This window comes from Gymnodraco acuticeps, unplaced genomic scaffold (assembly GCF_902827175.1).
Source record: "Gymnodraco acuticeps unplaced genomic scaffold, fGymAcu1.1, whole genome shotgun sequence".
In the NCBI taxonomy this organism is placed as follows: Eukaryota; Metazoa; Chordata; class Actinopteri; order Perciformes; family Bathydraconidae; genus Gymnodraco; species Gymnodraco acuticeps.
The window spans coordinates 792,786-812,930 of record NW_022991569.1 but is presented as its reverse complement, the minus strand read 5'-3'; the positions used below and the strand labels follow the sequence as shown (position 1 = coordinate 812,930).

The 20,145-nt window shown below is 40.3% G+C and overlaps 1 protein-coding gene and 1 long non-coding RNA gene across 3 annotated transcripts in view; one reads left to right on the top strand and one right to left on the bottom strand.

Moving 5' to 3' along the window:
* Nucleotides 1-10,424: 10,424 nt before the first annotated feature.
* LOC117533579 lies at nucleotides 10,425-12,527 on the bottom strand. Of its 2 annotated transcripts, XR_004567075.1 has the most exons (4): nucleotides 12,466-12,527; nucleotides 11,113-11,197; nucleotides 10,777-10,924; nucleotides 10,425-10,551 (listed from the first exon to the last, which is right to left on the bottom strand). It is a non-coding gene; the product is annotated as an uncharacterized LOC117533579 (long non-coding RNA). The 2 variants fall into 2 exon arrangements; XR_004567074.1 differs by lacking the exon at nucleotides 12,466-12,527 and having other exon boundaries at nucleotides 11,113-11,240.
* Nucleotides 12,528-13,688: 1,161 nt separating this feature from the next.
* The window catches only part of LOC117533591 (junction plakoglobin-like), a 133,442-nt gene continuing 126,985 nt past the window's right edge, over nucleotides 13,689-20,145 (top strand). The window contains exons 1-2 of the mRNA XM_034197416.1: nucleotides 13,689-13,935; nucleotides 14,852-15,076. Of these exons, the coding sequence (XP_034053307.1) occupies nucleotides 13,920-13,935; nucleotides 14,852-15,076 (241 nt within the window). The 5' untranslated portion in view covers nucleotides 13,689-13,919. The remainder of the gene's footprint in view (nucleotides 13,936-14,851; nucleotides 15,077-20,145) is intronic.

The following is a 20,145-nucleotide window of genomic DNA, read 5'->3' as shown; positions in this document are numbered from 1 at the left end:
AGACATTGCTCCTAAAGGTACAGATTTTATTTTGTTTTATATTTATCATTGTTTTTATTTTATATTTTGACATCAGGAGATGTTATACAGTTCTGTATTGCCTTTTATTGATTGTGATTGAAACACTTTCTTATTATTTATTTAAATATTTTCAAGACATTCTTTTTAGTTGTACAACTTATTGAACCTTTTTGTTTGACATCAGCCATTATAAATAATATGGCCATCTGAGTGTGTGTGTTACTGTTTGTGGTTTGTTTTTAACTGTGTAATACAGTTAATGATTCCAAATGTTAGAGTTCCTTATTTTCATACCAAAACTTGCACTACTGTTAAAAAAAAATGCATTTGGGACTTTTTTTTGCTTTTCCTTGTTGTACCGAACCCGTACCGAACCGTGACCCCCAAACCGAGGTATGAACCGAACCGTGACTTCTGTGAACCGTTACACCCCTAATATACACGCATTGACTACTTTCTCTTAGATAATAGACTACTGGGAAATGTTTACTCCTGCTCATATGAAAGTATTACAGTTTCAGATCATGGAGCAGCAACTCCCTGAGACCCTCTCGAAACTGGAGACTTAACTCCCTCCTTCTAGCTGACAAACTGTTTGTAAGTCATATCACTTCTCAAATTATCTTTTTTCTTGAAACTAACACCTCCGCAGAAATCTCTCATTCAACCTTATGGGAGACCCTCAAGGCCTACCTCCGTGGGCAAATAATTGAATACTCTTCCAGGGCAAAAAAAGTAAGGGACTCCAAACTCATTGACATCTCACGCTCTATTTTGGAAATTGACAATCTCTACACTTTTTAAAGAAAGGCTGCGTTTACAGACAGAATACAACTTACTTTCCAGAGACAGAGCTACACATCTAATTAACAAGTCTCGTTTTGCTGTTTATGACTCAGGTGATAAGGCTGGGAAGTTGTTTGCTCAACAGCTCAATCCACTTGTCTTATCCCTAAGATCTATAGTGAAACAGGAGAAACAGTCACTGACCACAGGGACATCAATGATACCTTCAAAGAGTATTACAGCGGTTTATACAGCTCTGAATGTGATCATCTCTCACAACTAAATCATTTCATTGGTAAACTTACTTTCCCTTGAGTTCCAGCCGAACAGAACTCTCTATTAAGAGGCCCCAACTTTGCCCCCTGCTCAAAGACAAGTTTAATTAATCCCTTTCCTCTGGCTTTCTTCCACCTACCTTACGACAGGCTGCAATTACTCTTTTACCAAAAGGGGGCAAAGACCCACTTCAATGCGCCTCCTATCGACCAATCTCCCTACTTAACGGGTGGCGCAGTGGTCTGTGCATCCGATCATCAGATCAAGGGGGAGTGCTGGGGAACTCCAGTTCGAAACCCGCTCCTGCTGCCACTGCGTCAGGCCGTTGTGTCCTTGGGCAAGACACTTCACCCCGGATTTGCTCCTGTGGGTATTGTCCACAGTACATGTATAATACCAATGTGTACTTGTAAAAGCGCCTCGATGACCTCGAGGCGTGAAGATGGACGGTGTGGCGCAGTGCGCTGTGCAATGATCATCAGATCAAGGGTTGAAACCCGCTGCTGCTGCGTCTGTAAAGCCGGTGTGTCCTTGGGCAAGACACTTCACCTGAACTTGCTCCTGTGGGTATTGTCCACAGTATCTGACCATTGCATGTATGATATATGTGTAATGTGTGTATATGTAAAGCGCTTTGAGTCATTGAAAAAGCGCTATAATAAATGTAAGGAATTATTATTATTATTAATGTTGATTACAACATTTTATCCAAGGTCCTAGCTTCGCGCTTGGAGAAGGTTACTCCACAGATTATCTCGCCAGACCAAACTGGCTTCATTTCAAACAGACACTCAAGCTCCAATCTTCGGAGGCTTTTCAATATTGTCTACTCATCTTCTTCTTGTTCCTCCGAAATGGTGATATCTCTGGATGCTGAAAAAGCGTTTGATCGAGTTGAATGGCAGTATCTATTTTTTACTCTTAAAACATTTGGATTTGAGGATTCCTTCATTTCATGGATTAAACTCCTCTACTCTCAACCACTAGTAATCACTAATGGTAAACAATCTGAATATTTCCCTCTTGGCAGGGGCACACGTAAAGGCTGCCGTTTATCCCCTCTATTGTTCGCCATTGCTGTCGAACCTCTAGCCATAGCTCTAAAACAATCTGAGGACTTCCTGGGTGTGGTGCGTGGAGGCTTTAGACACAAAATATCCTTATATGCTGATGACATTCTCTTATATATTACGGACCCACTAACATCTGTCCCGCCTATTCTCAAAATCCTAGTTCAATTGGGTACATTTTCAGGCTATAAAATCAACTATGAAAAAAGTGAGATGTTTCCCCTTAATCCACCAGCCACTTTAATCCCTGCAGCACACTTTCTATTCAGAATTGTCCAAAAGGGCTTTTAATATCTTGGGATTGAAATCACATCCTCTTTTCCATCCCTCTTCACTAAGAATTTTTGCACACTGTTTGAAAATTGTAAGAAAGATATGACTAGATGGACAAACCTACCTTTGTCCATAATCGGCCGTGTTAATCTGATAAAAATGATTGTATTACCAAAATGCCTCTACCTTTTTCAGAATATTCCTATCTTGATAACAAAGTATTTCTTTCATTCATTGGAGAGAAGCATTTCATCATTCATTAGGAATGGCAAGCCCCCGAGAATAAGGAGAAGTGCCCTTCAAAGACCTAAAACTTGCCGGCCTGGCCCTACCCAATTTCATCCACTACTACTGGGCGTGCAATATAAAAGCAATGCTACAATGGATGAAGGAAGTTGAACCTGGCAATGGCGAGGCCTGGGTACAATTGGAGTAGCCCACTTAATCTACCGTTCCATTCTCAGTCCCCTCCTTCTTTACCTCAATTCAGCTCTAATCCAGTGGTGTATCACTCCGTCAGAATTTGGTCGCAATTTAGAAGGCATTTCAATTTGCAGACAACGTCGGTACATTCTCCACTCAAGAATAATTACAACTTGTTGAAAATTAGCCTGCTGGCTAATACTGGCTAATTTACAGCAATGTGAATTAATGTGCACTGTCCTTTAAATAAATAAATAAACAAACAAACAAACAAAACTTCCCTCCCTCCCTCTCTGACTCTACTTTCAGGATATGGGACACAACTGGGATTAAATCCGTTCGTACTTTGTATGTAGATGGGAAATTTGGATAATTTACACAACTCTCTCAATTATGTAATTTACCACAGTCTCACTTCTTCAGATATCTCCAGATTATACACTTTGTTAAGACAAATATCTCTTCTTTCCCTGACATCCCAATGAATAACGCAATTGATCATATTCTCTCACTATCGCCGGGTAGCAAAGGGCTGGTCTCTCTTCTCTATAATAGTATAAACAATATCGTTGCTTTATCTCTGCAACATGTTGGGAGAATGACATTGGTGAGGAAATGGCAGACGATCAATGGCAGAAAGTGCTTGACTTCTTAACCTCTTCCCCATGTGCTAGGCATAGATTGATACAACTCAAAATTGTTCTTGGAGTGCACTTTACCAAAGCAAGGCTGGTGAAGCTATTCCCTGACCTAGACCCTTCATGCCCTCGCTGTAACAGTCAACCAGCAGATCACATTCACATGTTCTGGTCCTGTCCCAACCTCAGCTCATTCTGGGGCAACATATTCATTGCATACTCTAAGATTTTTCAAAAAGACATCACACCCAATCCTGTATGTGCTTTATTTGGCCTCACCCCTGAAACCGGCAACCGTAAAGGTAAAACTCAGGCAGTCATAGCATTTACTTCCTTGATTGCCAGGCGCCTAATTCTCCTGTCCTGGAAGGATCAAGCACCTCCCAATTTTACTAGATGAATAAGAGACACTATGCATTTCCTTAAACTTGAAACAATCCGGTACACTCTAAAAGGCTCTCTGCAGAAGTTTACAAAGATTTGGACCCCCTTCCTAAATGATTACGATAGTTTACAGATCCCCTTAAACCAAGATGACTAGAGCAATAGTTTGTGGCAGCAGCAGCAGGACCCCATCCCCCCTCCCTTTCTTCTTATTTTCTTTTCTTTATTTATTTTATTAATTAATTATTTAAATGTTTCTTGGTTATTGTACTTATCCTTTTTTTGTATGACTATTTCCCACTGATGTGCTTTGTTATCCTTGTACATTGTATTATATTGTATGTACTGGAATTTGTTCACATATCCTTTGTTGGACAAAACCTCAATGAACAATTATCCTTGTGAAGATCTGGAATTAAGGGGACGGTTGGGGAGGGTTGCAATGCTATTGAATGTATATTTCTTCTGATTTTGAAATCTCAATAAAAACTGTTAAACAAAAAAACCAAAAAAAAAGCTGCTCTACGCCTTTCCACCACTGCGTCTCATTCTCCCCCTCCTGGAGAGGGTGAGACGAGAACATCCTGGTAGCCGCTCTGCGCCGTGGTATCTGGAGGTGACACAGATGATGGTCCAGCCCTGGACGGTTCCTCAGGTCTGGGGGGCTTTGTCTTAGGAAGCAGGTGCAATAGGGGCGTTACCCACTCTGGGCCAACCTCTCCAGGCTTGGCTCCTGAGAGGGACAGGCTGAGACGGGGTGGACTGTCTGACAATGTTATTCAGACTATCCAGGCAGCAAGAACAGGATCCACCACAGCCTGTTACAGGACGAAGTGGTTGGGATTCCAGCGGTGGTGTGAAGAAAGGAGTCTAGAGCCTCTATCCTGTAGGTTGGGCTCTATTCTGTCCTATTTACAGATACTGGTGGACAGGGGGCTTGCTCATTCCACAATTAAAGTGTATGCAGCAGCCATCTCGTCCTGCCATGAGGGTTTGGCAGCAAGTCAGCCTTTAGTCAACCGCTTATGGCGCGTTTTTTGCAGGGGGTCAGGAGACAGCGCCCAGTGGTGCATGTCTCCACCCCGCAATGGGATCTGCCGTTGGTGCTCGAGGCTTTGGTCACAGAACCATTTGAGCCTCTGGAGCTCTCCTCCCTGAAGGCGCTATCATTGAAAACAGCTTTGCTGCTACCTGTTAAGCACCTTCCCCCCAATACCGGGGGGAAAAACGCGTCATCTAAGGAAACAGTGTCTGAGGGCATCTTAATATTTAATAAACTATGAATGTTTTATATCCATGTAACGGGAAGAAACTCATCTAACTGATCATTTGAATTTTTATTTTTTTAAAAACCCTCAATGCTAACGCTGAGCCTTTACTGCACAGAAACTCACTCATAAAACCCTTATTATTTATCTTTTCTGCACATCCAACCCATCGATTCGCATCGTGAGATGACACAGAATCGTTTGGTACATACATTATCACTCTATGATAAGAACTCGCGGAGGTAATAACAAGAACAGACATCTAAACATGTGGCGCTAGGTAGCTAAAACCGGCAACATGGCCTACCTTGGTCGTTGTCTGGTCAAAAGTGGTCTTCAATGGCATTAAAACGATACAAACGCTGCTGAAGTTAATCCATAGGTTAATCCAATGTGTCTGTGTCAAGCGGCAAACTCTGGGGAAGAGCCGGGACGCCAATACGGAAGTGCCACACACTGCAGTTCATATATTGGCCGATAGGGACTGACTGCAGAAAGGAGCAATTTCCATAGACCCCCATGTTAAAATGCCCACCTTTACAGCAGAAAAAACATGGTTCTACCCCTGGATGCAATAAATATTATTATGGATATAGTTAGATTCCACCTTCATGATTATGGATCTGTGAGTGAATTGTTTTCTAACACGACCCTTTTATTTATATTAGGTCTTAAAGTCTTTGCAGAAATTAGGGCGTGGTCACATTGAGTGACGGCTCTGTCAAGTGACTGCTGCTGTTAGCTTCTTGGCTCTCTGCTAGCCAGTGGCGGTTCTAGACCAATTTGACTGGGGGGGCCACTTGGGGGCCAGTTATTTTCTGAGGGGTGCACAATAAATGCAGGACGAAAAAGAGAACTAGACAGTATGAAGTAATTGCGTATAAGAAAACAATGCAATACAGTTATTGGTATTTGTTTTAGTACACTTATTTATTTCAGATATATCTTATAGTTATTACTGTTAGCTTCAGCTTAAGTTATAGTACAATTTTTGCACTAACACCATATCATATTTATATAAAAATAAAGGCAATGAACAGTTAAATCTCTACTTTATATCTACAATTACACGGATACAATAGTTTAACTATAACTTCAATTATCGTGGTAGTCTCTCGAAACGTAGGTTTCAATCAGTCTTTCTTGGATGCAACAGCCTCTGATGATCCGAGATGAAAAGTGTTTGTTTTTCGCGCGCTTCAGGCGGACAGTGAAAGTGAGTGCACCGCTCTAATGGGTCCGACTAGAATGACAAATAACGTTAGTTCCGCCTATTCCGTCATTCAATAAATCGTGTAATAAATCATACATTTTTTTCACTTTTCATTTTTAGGGGGGCCACAGGGGGGTCAGAGGTCAGTGTTAGGGGAAAACTGCCCCCCCCCTAGAACCGCCCCTGCTGCCAGCTGCTCCGTGAAGCTAGCTACAGGGACTTTGCCTGCTCAGCTCATCCAGGAAACACAACTTGAAACCGGCCGTGTTTGTTTGTTCTTCATGCTTATATATCGGACTATTGTGACTCGCTCTGCGGTTGAAACAGACGGTGCATGAATGCGGTTTTGCGGTAAGTGAAAATCGAGTACTTATTTATGTGTTAATTATTTTAATCAGCTACGTAATTAATGTTAGGGTTAGCGTGTAAGCTAGTGGTAGCTACATCGGTGCTAACGATGCTAATCGTAGCCGCCAAGTTAAAATCATAGACTGTATATATAAAGGTTAAAACGAAATAGACAAGTGTTAAACGTTAAGTGGGATACTACTGTAGAACAAACGGCTTCTGTTTGAAGTTGATAAAATAAGGTCATCCTTGTAACTTAGAGATATTTTATTATGTAGGTAGGAACTGTATGTATCGCTAAGGTTAATTTAAATTGGCTATGCTCAAGTATGTAGACAAGCTAATGTCGAAGTAGTGTATGTGAAATCAACCTCACAATAAGATGTGTGTATATTACAATTATTAATGTCATATTTCAAGATGATTACTTGGATATTACAATATGGTTGGTTGAGCTGGAGTTCATTATTGAGCTTACACGTTAACGTCACAGTCATCTGAAGAACGAACCCAAACCTTGTTGTTTTGATTAATTGCATTACCAAATGGGTATCAAATAAACAGTAAGCATTGGTAACACAACTTCCAAAGTTACAGTAAAATAAAAAGGACCCTGACTCGGACAATACACAATCCAACATGTTCAACAGAAGATAATCAGTTATATTGTTTGTACACATGGTACTTTACATATATATCTGTTTGTTTAAGGTGTCCAGGTGATGCAGACAGGCTGGACCAGAGAGTGAGAGACAGAACTGGACTCCTCACAGCAGTGAACTTCAGCACAGGTATAAAAACTATTTTCTTACTGTACAAAGAATCAAGAAAGATATTGGTTTAAATGAATGAAGTATTGACTTGAATACACTGATATACATTCCATTAAACAATACTAAATACTAGATCACCTACACATCAGTGAAGTTGAGGGTTTTTTCCATGCAAAAAGTTACATTTAGATGTTAAAAAGCAATATGATTTTGTCAGCTTTCTAATGTAATGTATTGAAGGCAAATATATTTAACACATAGTGAGAACTGCTACTATGTATCTCTCAATATTGTATGTAAAAAACGTGGTAAAAGTTATTCTTTCAGTGAGACAACAGAGCAAGCTTCTACAGTTGCACTACGTTTTGATAACAGTTAAATATTATTTTGATAATAACATTTCAATGTTGATGAACTTCATACTGTTCATTTATAATCTGATTGTCTTTGTAGCTCACTGTTGAAATAAAAAAAAAACATTACAATTACAAAATAATTATATCTACAGCCCCTAAAAACACAAACACACCACTTTCATAAATAACACACTTGTTCTGCAATAATATGTTTTATGTTTCCTGTCATTTTTGTTAGGAAAGGACATGCCTGAAAGACACGACATTTTCTCCTTCTCTGAGGGTCAAGAAGAACATCCAAGAGGAACATTAAAAGCTGTTGTTAGATTTTAAGACCAGTACAGGACATTTACTAAGAAACTACTTTTATTGTGAAAACACAGTCAGCTGATCGAATGCAGCTATTTCCACATCTACACTCCATCAGCTGATTATTTCTATTTGCCTCGCTTTATGAGCTTCACATCACTTGTGCCTTGTACCGCAGAGTTTGCAACGTCACAAATAAATGGGGCCAATCTTCAGTCAGATGTGAATGTGTAATCTAACATTTTCAGTAAGAATAATGGACGAAAGGAGTGCAAATACAAATACAATTTATTGAAATGTGAACCAAAAGTTAATCAAACATGTTTTAAAGGAGACATGTCATGCTTTTCCGGTTATTACCCGTCCCCTTGTGTGTTATGAAGGTTTTTATGCATGTAAGCGGTGTGCAGAGTCAAAACCCTCAAAGTACACCCTGTAGCAAGTAAAACTCTAAAACAGAAAATACCTCCCCAAAACGCCTCGTTGGTGAAACGTCATTGTCCATTTTTTACTTCCTGGGTGCTGTGTCGTAGAAGCACCCAGTAGCCACGCCCAGAACTATGACGCGATACGGTCATGCGGTAGCTGGAACCAAATGGGCCAATCCGTGGAGCCGTTACACTACGTCCGCGGAGCCGTTACGTTAAGCCCCCGCTGATTGGTCCAAATTGACCAATCCATGACTTCCTCACACACTCGGTGCAGGCAGCTCTGCTGATTTCTCCTCCCTGGCTGCAGGCTGATAATAGACAGTTGGGATCGCGGCGAAATTCTCTCTGCAGACCCATTCTCACAGCGTTTATCAACCTTTTTCTTACTCAATATCAAGCCACACTTATTGTTTTTACTTCGGCTGTAACTTTGTGTGTGTTCAGGTTGAGTTTGGCTGTGTATCGCTAAACAAGGAAATCACACCTCCACGGAGCTCAGCGCGATTCACAACGTCCCGACGGGACCAATCGGAGCACACTGTGCTCACAGGGAGGGGGGGGGGGGGGGGGGGGGGGGGGCAAAGTGGGTCGCGGACCCGTTTCGAATGGGTCGCAGATGTGTGAGTGAAAAAAAAAACATTTATTTTTATTTTTTGGGGGGAAAAGTCAAACTTTTATTTTGAAGACCCGATTTTCTAACACTGTGCATGCAGTAGGCGTTGGACTGAAAGTACCGGAGACCATAAACGGTTTTGAAAACTTCTGTCACGTAGTGATCATCTTCTCAATGAAACATCTTTGCTGATGTTTTTTCGAGTCTTCTGGCCAATCAGAATCAAGATTGTAGCCGGAAGTCCCCACTTTGCAGTAGAACTATTCTTTATACATCCATGGGTAGAACTTCAGATAAAAATGAACACATAATGAAATATGACTCCCGGTTTGATGACTGACAGGTCACAGAACAATGGGGGCTATCTACCCTTACCCACTTCAACAGGTAAATTATTACAAAGTATATACTGTAGGGTCTAAGTGGTTAAACATAAACTTGTAGTGCATTGCAGAGTATCAGTGAAATTGTCACGATCTGTCTGTGTTGTGTTTTGTCTTGTCTAGATCTGTTTTTGGTTTCCTGTTTTATTTTGAAAAGTGTTCACCCCCCCCCCGTCTTGTCTGTTGCTTCCTGTCTCTGTGTTCCCTCCTGCCTGATAACCCAATTGTGTTCACCTTGTGCCTGTGTTTTCTCCTCCCTCCTCACCTGTGTCTTTGCTTCCTTCCTGTGTTTTCCCTCCTGTGTCTGATTGTGTTCACCTATTGCCTTTGTGTTTCTGCATTCCCTCCCTGTGTCTTGCCCTGTGATTACCCCTCTTTGTATTTAATCAATCAATCAATCTATCAATGAATGTTTATTTATATAGCCCAATATCACAAATGTTACATTTGTCTCAGTGGACTTCACAGTTTGTACGAAATATCAGTATGACAATACAATTTAGTCTTGTCTTCCCCTGTGTTCCTTGTCGGTTCATTGTCTTTCCTGTCACCCTCCATGTTTGTCACTGTTGTTTTTGGCTGGATGCTACCTTGTGCTACCTGTTTATGGATTCATGGTTTTGTTTTGTTTTTTCATTGTCAACAACTTTTTGTAATTAAAGCTCGCCTTTTGTTACACTTTGAAACCCGCTTTTCCTCAATCTGCATTTGGGTCCTGCCTTACCTCAAATCCTAACACAAATAGAGTATCATTCAAATAGACAAAACCGCAATAGCAAAATAATTTCTTACCATGCCAGGATTGTCTAAAAGCCTAGGGAACTCAGTCAAGATTTCCGGGAGGCTTTTAGATCCATTGCTGCAAATCCCCTTGCCTCTATGTAGAGCTGTTTGATTCATGTAGTCCTCAACTTGGGATACTGGATACCTATTGACCTTCATCCATTCAACCATTTCTAGAAGTTTTTCAGGAGGCACATCATATTCTGTTGAATGATAAGTACAGAGGTCCTCAGATTCATTATAGCTGATTTCAAACATTTGGGGTTCTGGCCTACTTGGAGAGTGTGTGAAAAGTCGCCAATCGGTCCAGCGGTGCCTGAGAATAGCTTTTAGAAGATGGATGGACAGAAGAGTCACCTAAAATATAATCCCTTGCATTTGTCTATTCTAGCCTGGCGGGGATAATTAATATTGGTTATTAGTATTACCTGGTGTACTGGGGACGGTCTGTTCCTTCTGTTGTTCTTGGTGGCGTGGTCGTTTCAGCATTCTCATGTGCTTCCTGACGTTCCTCAAGCGCTCCTCCAGGAAACCTGTAGCAGGTTTGTGATTTCGGCCAGGTGTGTACCAAGCTCCCTGTAAAAGAGAAAATTAGATTCAGATTAAATTGGCCTGGCGTAAACCATGAAGATGGTTACATGGGATTTTAAGGAGCAATCCAAAAATGTGCGTGTGACTGTGCACTAGGAAAAACGTTTGAGCACATTTCTTTTAGGTGTGTGTGTATGGAGTGTTCTCCTTTATGTGTTGATTGATTAACTTACATAGCCACTGCCTGTACCATCCAAAAGGCAAGGGAATTCATACACCAATGCCACGGCAAGGGCTTTCTTTGTGTCTGTGGATGGCCTGTTAAAATAGACAGTAGAAGTTTGTCAAAGAACGATGAGATGAGACAGTAATCATTGTTACAAATATATGACGATTCAAATCCATGAATTATGCACTGAATTGTGATGCGCTTTTAAAGTGCATTTGAGTTCTGCTGTTCACCGCATGCACTCCTTGGTTGTTGTTGAAGGTGTGTGATAGCCAGTGTTGGACAGCAACATTGTACATTTACTTTACTGACATTTCTTATCTCATCTGTTTGAAAGTGTATGTTCACAGAATAATTCATATGCGGCTCACTCATTTATGACTTAACATCTCTGTCTCCTATTGATCTGAGTATATTATAAATAGCCAGTTAATTGTAGCATTATAGCACAGGCCTTTGTCAGATGGTATATTACGCTGTTTTTTTCCTGCTTCGAATAGTTCTCTCTTTTTTCACCATACCTGTGTTTGCATCACTGTAACCGATGAGCACCTGCATGTGTATGAGAATGGCCCTGACTCCATGTCAGCCCAGATTTACAAACTCCTGGCAGAACAAGCTCCAGCTCAATTCTCACACTGAATTTAAAAAAAGTGAGTGAGGGACTGCAATATAAGAGGGAAAGAAAGAGAAACTTTAAAACTGTTCAATTGTTATGATGTGTAAAGACTGATATTGTTCTATAATCGTCTGAAACTGTTAAGTCATGATGTGAAACGGTTAACAAAGAAAAAGGGACTCTCAAGCTGCTGCTACACTTTATTTTATTTATCTAAAATTAAGCACTTTAAGATGCACACATTTTCAAAAGCTATTTTATTTATTAGAGGAAACTGAGTTATTTAGTTTGTTAAAGTTTCAGCTATTCTGTTTACAGTTCTGTCATCAGATTATTTAATACGATTTGTTAAAACACTGTTGTTTCTTTTGATGTGAAATATTATTTATTTAATTTAAATTAAAAGCAATGTTAATTTTGTTCAAAATGTGTTTAGTTAATTTAATAATATATGTATTTTTGAATCAAGTATTCATATTTATTGTCTTCATTGTTAGTTTCCACATGCCTAAAACAACCTCAAGCTAAATCTAAAAGTTGATGGCTAAATAAGAGCATTTGAGAAATTGTGCAAGGCATACAGTAATAGTCCGAATAGTCGATTAATCGTTTCATTAATCGATAGATTAATCGATTATCAAATTAGTTGTTTGTTGCAGCCCTACCTTGCTCTTTTTAATATATAACAAAATATTTAATAGTAACATCTCAACATTGTCTCAATAAAAATTAACTTACCTTTAAATGTGTCAATCAAGTTCTCAAGCTGCCATGCAGTCAACGTCTCTGTGACAAACGTGTACATGGTGAAACCCTCTACTAGAATCAAATCAGATTAAGTACATTAGATTTTCACAAAACTGTGCAATGTTTTAACATTTATTGTAAGGTACCAAGCTACTAATGTACAGTTACTACAGGGGGTCTGCCAAATCTCTCCATGAAGACATTTTAATCATTCACGAATTATTATTATTTGCCCCTGACACGACCTAGCTGGTTGGTGTGCTATGCTAAGCTAAGCTAACCTATGGTAACACGTCGATGGCAGGGAACTAAAATGTTACATTATGTGGTTCGGTGACTCCGGTCACTCACTCCTAAAAATAACTTCAATAGTAGCTAACTTTAATGATTAATGTAATTAATAAATAACTCTAGTAACCTAAACTTACCTACATCAATGAGCTTCTTTGTCGTCTGTCTGTCCGTATGTGTGAAAGCCCGCGCCCGAGCTGCATGCTGGGAAAGAGAGTTGTGACGTAAAAGCCATCTGATTTATACTGCCTTATTGTACATCTAATACTTTTGCACACAAATCCAAAGCTATAGTTCAGACCCATTTATAGCTACTAGTAGAACACACGTCTTTGTAAAATAATAATTCATCGCATCACAACGTAAATTCAAGGCTCTTTCACTCATTGTAAAACATTTTTAGCCGACGTTAACTGCTAATGTTATACTTTGCACAGTCTGTTAAATGCCTAAAGATCCCTATTGAACTGTTATCACAACTCATTAAAAAAATATAGGTTACAGAATTGTATAATTATATAAATATAGGTAAAATATAGGTTACATACCTTGTGTTTTGAAAAAGATGATTCCAGAATGATTCAGAAGTGGGAAAATGAATAAAGCAACCTCTGGGTTAAAAATAACCCAGGCAGGTGTTCAACTGCAATTGAAGCCCTAATAACCCCTTTGACCCAGCATGAACAACCCACCAGTGTGTTTACAGTACCCAAATAACCCATAATTATGACCCAGCCAAATCAACCCAGCAATGTGTTTATAGAAATAACCCAGCATTTTTAAGAGTGTATATACACAGTAAAGTTTAGTTTGTAAAAGCTGTCTTAAGTTTTTGTGCAAAACATGTATTTAAAGACAAAAGTGTACACTTTGAAGTAAATGAAATGATAAGTGAAATGGTGCACATGTGAGTGGAAGCTCATCTGTGCAAAAGCACGATTACCCCCATGATGCACTGCAAAGTATATAGTTGTAATTCTTGGAGGAATGGGAGAATAACTAATTCTTTAACATGATTTGCAGAATATTGTGATTAAAGCCTTAATCCTCCAGAGAAGGATTAGTTTGAGTCTGTGGGCGATCCTGTTTGCAGACATAATATTTCCTCTCTTTCTCTGCAGGTCAGAAGTCAGTGAAGGTACCATTGGGTGGAGATGATGTCCATGCAAAGTAAGTGTTCTGTCACCACTGCAGCCAAATATTTCCATTATTTTTAAAAGTTTAACCAGAATAATAATATTTCCTATCAAAAGCAAAAACAGATTACTTCTGACTCTTTAATATTAATCGGTTTGATTACTTTCAGATGATAACAGGACCAAAACTTTAAGAACAGTTCATATTTTATTCACACTTCATATCTCTATTGTGCACATTACTGTGATTCAATGCCGACCACAAATCCTAATCAACCGGCTAAAATGCAGAGTAATTGGTAGTGTTATACTTATTAACCAACCCATTGTAGTTGGCTACAATGGGTTTTTAACCCAGGAGACATTCAATGCATTGAAAACAGCTTTACACACAGTTTACTGTGGTAATTAGATTAACAACACACACCTGCATGAGCTTGAAGTAGTTGCTGTAGCAGTAGCAAGGCTGTAGCAGTAGCTGTCACTTTAGTACCACTCAAAGTAATAGAAGTAGTAGGGCAGCTGAAGCAGTAGCAGTAATATTAAGGTTAAATGTAATTGTATTAATCCTCTCAACGAAACTACATTTTTCTATCTGGTTTTATTTTCATTACATAATACATACACTACACATGAACAAACAGGACCTTTACTTCATGCATGAGTGGAGAGGTGTCAGAGTGGAGAGGCTGCCAATGGTTGGCGTCATAGAGCGGTGAGGGTTTGCTGCCTTGCTTAAGGACACCTCGGCAAGGACTGGCACCTCTTCAGCTCCACTCTATATTTTGGTCGTTTGCCAACCCTTTGGTTCCAGAGATAGGGTCCCTACAGATTGAGCTATTCCGTCCCATTAGTAGGTTAGCTATAGCAGCAGTAGTAGCAGTAGTATAAGTAGCAATAGAGTAGTAGTTGTATTAGTACTGATGAGAGTCACGTGTTGTTCCCTGCAGTGACGGAGGCGGACAGTGTGGTGAAGGTGGCAGAATGGCAGCAGACCTACTACGCTTCAGACTCAGGAATCCAGTCAGGAGCCACCACAGTCCTGGACGACGAGAGCAGCACTGAGTACAGTGGTCGGAAGAAGTACACTGGTACTGCAAACAGTACTACCACTGCTACTGCCCCTCTCGGGGGAGGAGGAGACACTGCAGCCGCGGGACTAGAAAGCCCTACTGGTGAGAATGTTATTCATCAGGGGTCCAAAATCATTTGGCTTTAGTAGTTGGGGTGTTTCCATGTATTTCTCTCATTCCTTTTCACCCTTTAAATGTGTTTATTTTGCTAACACTGGCTTTTATCGCTTCATTCTTCTCTTGTCATCATCACTAGATGTGTAGTCTTGTTGTTATGCCCCTGTTGCTTTTGTTCTTCTGTGTTCATGGTTCTTGTTTGTGCTCGAGCAAAGTATTTTATACTGTATGATATTTGATAGTCCGTTTGTCCATTGGCCAGGACATTCATCGGCTGGTTTAGAATTTGTGGATTTATTGTTTGCTCACCATTCTGTCCAACACACATGATTATCCCAGACATCACTGATGGATTTTTGCACTGAAGAGTCGCTTGATCTAGTCTTAATTTATGAGGTGCTGAAAATATAAGTAGAGAGGGCATTACGTTTACTGTGAGTAAATGCAGGTAAGATTACCTTTTTTCCCTTCAGAAGAAACCTTTTTTCTGCCATTCATCTGTCTTCTAAATATGGAGAAACTCTGTTTTATCCTCTTATCATCTGTTACACTCTGCTTCTCACCAATCACTCAGCTAAAAAAAGTTTCCTCCACAAAGTAATCCCTCCAAACATGTTGCCTTGCAAACTTTTCGGTTCCATATGTGTGATTAGGTTAGACAGCTGGCCCTTTCAAGAACAGGGATGCTTGTACTTTCAAAGCAATTACATGTTGAGAATTCTCATTACAAACAGAATATAGAAAACCTTCAACTTAATGTAGAGAGGAATGTGTAAGCTATACAACCTTGTTATGGGCTATAATTCTTAAATCCATGATGTACTTTCAATCCCTAGTACTGTCAGTGTCCTCTTTACCAGGGGTAGAATGTAATCAGGTACATTTACTCAATTACTATGTTCATGTACACTTTTAACCTGTTAAGCCCCATAGTCCCGGCCGGCGGGTGCTACGTATGAAGGTAGATATGGTGCAAAATGCGAGAGCTTGTAAAACCTGATGTGAGCACTTGCAGAAAAAAAAATCTGTGCTTGTGTACATACATTTCCACTTGAAAAAAAAAGTTTTGTAGCTTGTACAAAAAAAATGAACCTCGTCATGAAATGTTCACTTGCAGAAAAATATATATTTTTTAAATATATTTTCCATTACAGCTGCAACTTGGTTATTACAACCTCTCAAATCAGTCACTACAACTTGACGAATCTGCTCTGTGGCAGTATACATCGACGAATCTGCTGCCTTGACTTTTGCTACACTTCTTGCAATGAATGTGTCGCTAAAGTAATTTTCACCTGTGGATTTTCACCTCGGAATGACGAGGCGCAAGCTCGGGTCAGTCACACACAAGTCACAGCCATAGTCTGTGACTGTTGCCCCTTTCACACCAATGCAGCTCCCGTTCTAGCTCCGTGCTTCGCTCACAACAACAACAATGGGGGACTGCGTCAGGTTGATGATCGTGTTACTTTTAATCATACGAAGCCAGATTAAATTAAATAACTACTTCTCCAACCTTATACTTTTAATTGTTTATTAATGTGTTTCAGCTGCATTTACCGACCGCTGCAGTGCTGCTCGTCCACTGGAGTTTATTCTCCCGTTAACTCACAGCAGCGGCCGCTGTAAAGTATTCACTGTCTGACTGTCACACAAGCAGCTGATAAATATCCCCAATTCCCCATAAGTGAATGTGTGTCAGTCTGAATTGACGCTGTTTGGCATCACAGCGACACAAAAGCAAACGGATGGTCAAAGTAAGGTACGAATAAACAGAATCACACGAAGCCTGGTTAGTGTTGCCTGACTTGAATGAAGTGTGATTTTTTTTAAAGTGTGTGGTTGCGTTCTAGTCACTTTGCTCAGCGCTACTGCTTGTATCAACTTTTATTTGCGGTACTCTCCATAAACTGTTAGCTCAGGTTAATCTCGCTCCCCTCCGACGTAAGCGTGATGCATGTGGTTTTTGCCACTAGGCCGACAATGTTTTCGAGTTTGGTAAGAACCGGTTTTCTGGGAAAAGAGCCGGCTCCGCTGCAGCGTGAACAGGAAAAAACTGTGCTTATCAGGCTCAAGCTCCGAACCGGCCCTGGAACCGCGTTGGTGTGAAAGGGGCAACATGCGGGGCCCCGAAGTCATCCGGTTCCAGGGACATGCACAGACATTTTGGGGGGCGGGAGCTCAAGTGAGAAAAAGGCCACATCCCATAATCATTTATAAAAAAAAAATGTAAAACAAAAAGTTAAATATAGTTGCACATCTCTCACTTACTGACCAATTTATTTAAATACCCTTACACTCACGCAATTGTTTAAAGATCCCATGTCATGGCCATTTCCACTGATCATAATTCCCTTGTTGAGGTCTACTAGAATAGATTTATATTGTGCAATGTTCCAAACTCACATTGGTTTCTCATACAGCATCTCTGTAAACTACGTGTATTCACTGAATTTCACTCTCTGCCTTTAACGGCTAGTTGTAGCTCCAATAGCTCCAGCCCCCACCCTTCCTGTGAGCACAGTGTGCTCTGATTGGTCGGGACGTTGAGAATCGCACTGAGCTCAGTGGAGGTGTGGTTTCCTTGTTTAGCGATACACATCGAAACACAGCCAAACTCATCCTGAGCACACACAAAGTCACAGCCAAAGTAAAAACAATAAGTGTGGCTTGATATTGAGTAAGAAAAAGGTTGATAAACGCTGTGAGAATGGGTCTGCAGAGAGAATGGGTCTGTAGAGAGAATGGGTCTGCAGAGAGAATGGGTCTGCAGAGAGAATGGGTCTGCAGAGAGAATGGGTCTGCAGAGAGAATGGGTCTGCAGAGAGAATTTCGCCGCGATCCCAACTGTCTGTTATCAGCCTGCAGCCAGGGAGGAGAGATCAGCAGAGCTGCCTGCACTGAGTGTGTGAGGAAGTCCGTGGATTGGTCAATTTGGACCAATCAGCGGGGGCTTAACGTAACGGCTCCGCGGACGTAACGTAACGGCTCCACGGATTGGTCCATTTCGTTCCGGGTACGGTTGACATCATGCGTACCCGGAAGAATCAAATGGACAATGACGTATCTCCAACGAGGCGTTTTGGGGAGGTATTTTCTGTTTTAGAGTTTTACTCGCTACAGGGTGTACTTTGAGGGTTTTGACTCTGCACACCGTTTACATGCATAAAAACCTTCATAACACACAAGGGGTACGGGTACTAACCAGAAAAGCATGACATGGGTCCTTTAATACTCAACAGAATTCTACAAAATGATCAGCTAACACAGAGACAATGGTTTTCTTTAGTATTCACTAAGCATAAGAGCAGACAACAAACTAGTAAAATTAATAGTTTTTAAATGAGCAGCCAAAAATCGAAATGATGAAGTTACTGTTTAAGGACATTACAGGCAAAAATATCATTTTTTCATGTACTTGTAAATTGGGTTATTTTGCTTCCATGTTTTCTTTCACTCTAATGGAAAAAAAACTTCCAAAAAACACATATAAATGGTGTTTGTTTTACTGCATGTCTGAATTAATCTATAGATTTAAAGCTAATCTGCATATTTAAACATAGCATTTCAGGGGAAAATACTGACTTGAGGTAAGTAACTATCTGGGGAAGTTGTGAGGTGATATGTTTTTTGTTTTATCCTTTTCACCTGCAATGCCTTGGTAACTGCATGCAAATTAGTGCATTTTAATTAGGCCTAGTTAATGCATAATTTGCATATCAATGTTTTGCGATTGTGATGACGTTATTAGATACACATGTTACTGTATTCACCTTTAGTGTCAATCTCCCCTTAAGTACAGTACATTAGCATGTATGCCTATGATAAATTGCCTGTGCGAAGAACTATTGTTATTCGCAGAACTATTATTCTTATAATTATTGGTCTGCGCATTCAACCTGTTTTCCAGGGCTTTACAACGCCATTCATGTAGCGACATTTTACACAGCTGCCAGGACTGGTGAAAACATTTTACATTCTGGATAGAGTGGCGAAGTCCCTCCCCTTCCGGTGGACGTCCATGGGACCTTATATCGAAAATGATGTATTGAAGTCAATGGAGAGAGAAAGATTATCTTTCGATCCCGTTTGGATTGTTCCACGAGTTACACATATGATGTTTGTCAATTTAAAAGATAATTTTGCAAGTCAAAAAAAAAAAAGTGTCGTAAAACTGAAGTAACACATTTGTTTGTGTGAAACGCTCAATGAACTACATATCTGGTCTCGCAGAACAACACACGTCACCAAGATGACCGTCACTACTGTCTTGTCAACAAAACGATTGTCTGCCTGCCTGCCTTCATTTGATTCTCTCTGAACTGCCTGGTCTTTTTAATGTTTAATGTCAACCATTTGTGCAGATAGCATGAAATCGAAAAGATCGCAGATGCTAATGTAGCGTTAACGTTAGCATTTCTCCCCCGGCCTTAAATTGTGTATTATAGAATGATCACACCGGTGACAGTACTCTTCAAAGGGTTCACGAAATATGACTACTACTCTTACTGTTTAACATTTTGGGTTACTTAATGTTACTTCATATTAAGGCTAATAAAAATGACAAGGCTGTAATGCTAACTAACGTGCTAGCTAACTTGATCCAGCCACTCCTGGTCCTTTCATCAGACGAGAAGCGAAAGAACGAGCAAGACCCATTGTCACTACCCGATCTGCAGCTCTGCCCGATCTGCAGTGCGCATGTGCGAGATGGTCCGCCATATTGGACAACTCCGGATGGGAACCCAAGTAGGACAACATTGACACAGTGGCTTTTGGCAAAGCTCAAAAGGAAAACTCGAGAGAGATGAGTTATTGTTATTACAACGTGACTTCACTATTATTTAACAACTATTTTTATTGGGTTATTTGTAATGCTGTCAAAATTATCGCGTTAACGGCGGTAATTAATTTTTTGAATTAATTGCGTTAAAATATTTAACGCATTTAACGCATAATGCAGAATGGCCCGCCCCTTACATCCCACCAGTGGCAGCGCCAGGGTATGGCTGGGGTAGGCTACACCCATACCAAGAAATGGCTTAGCCCCACCA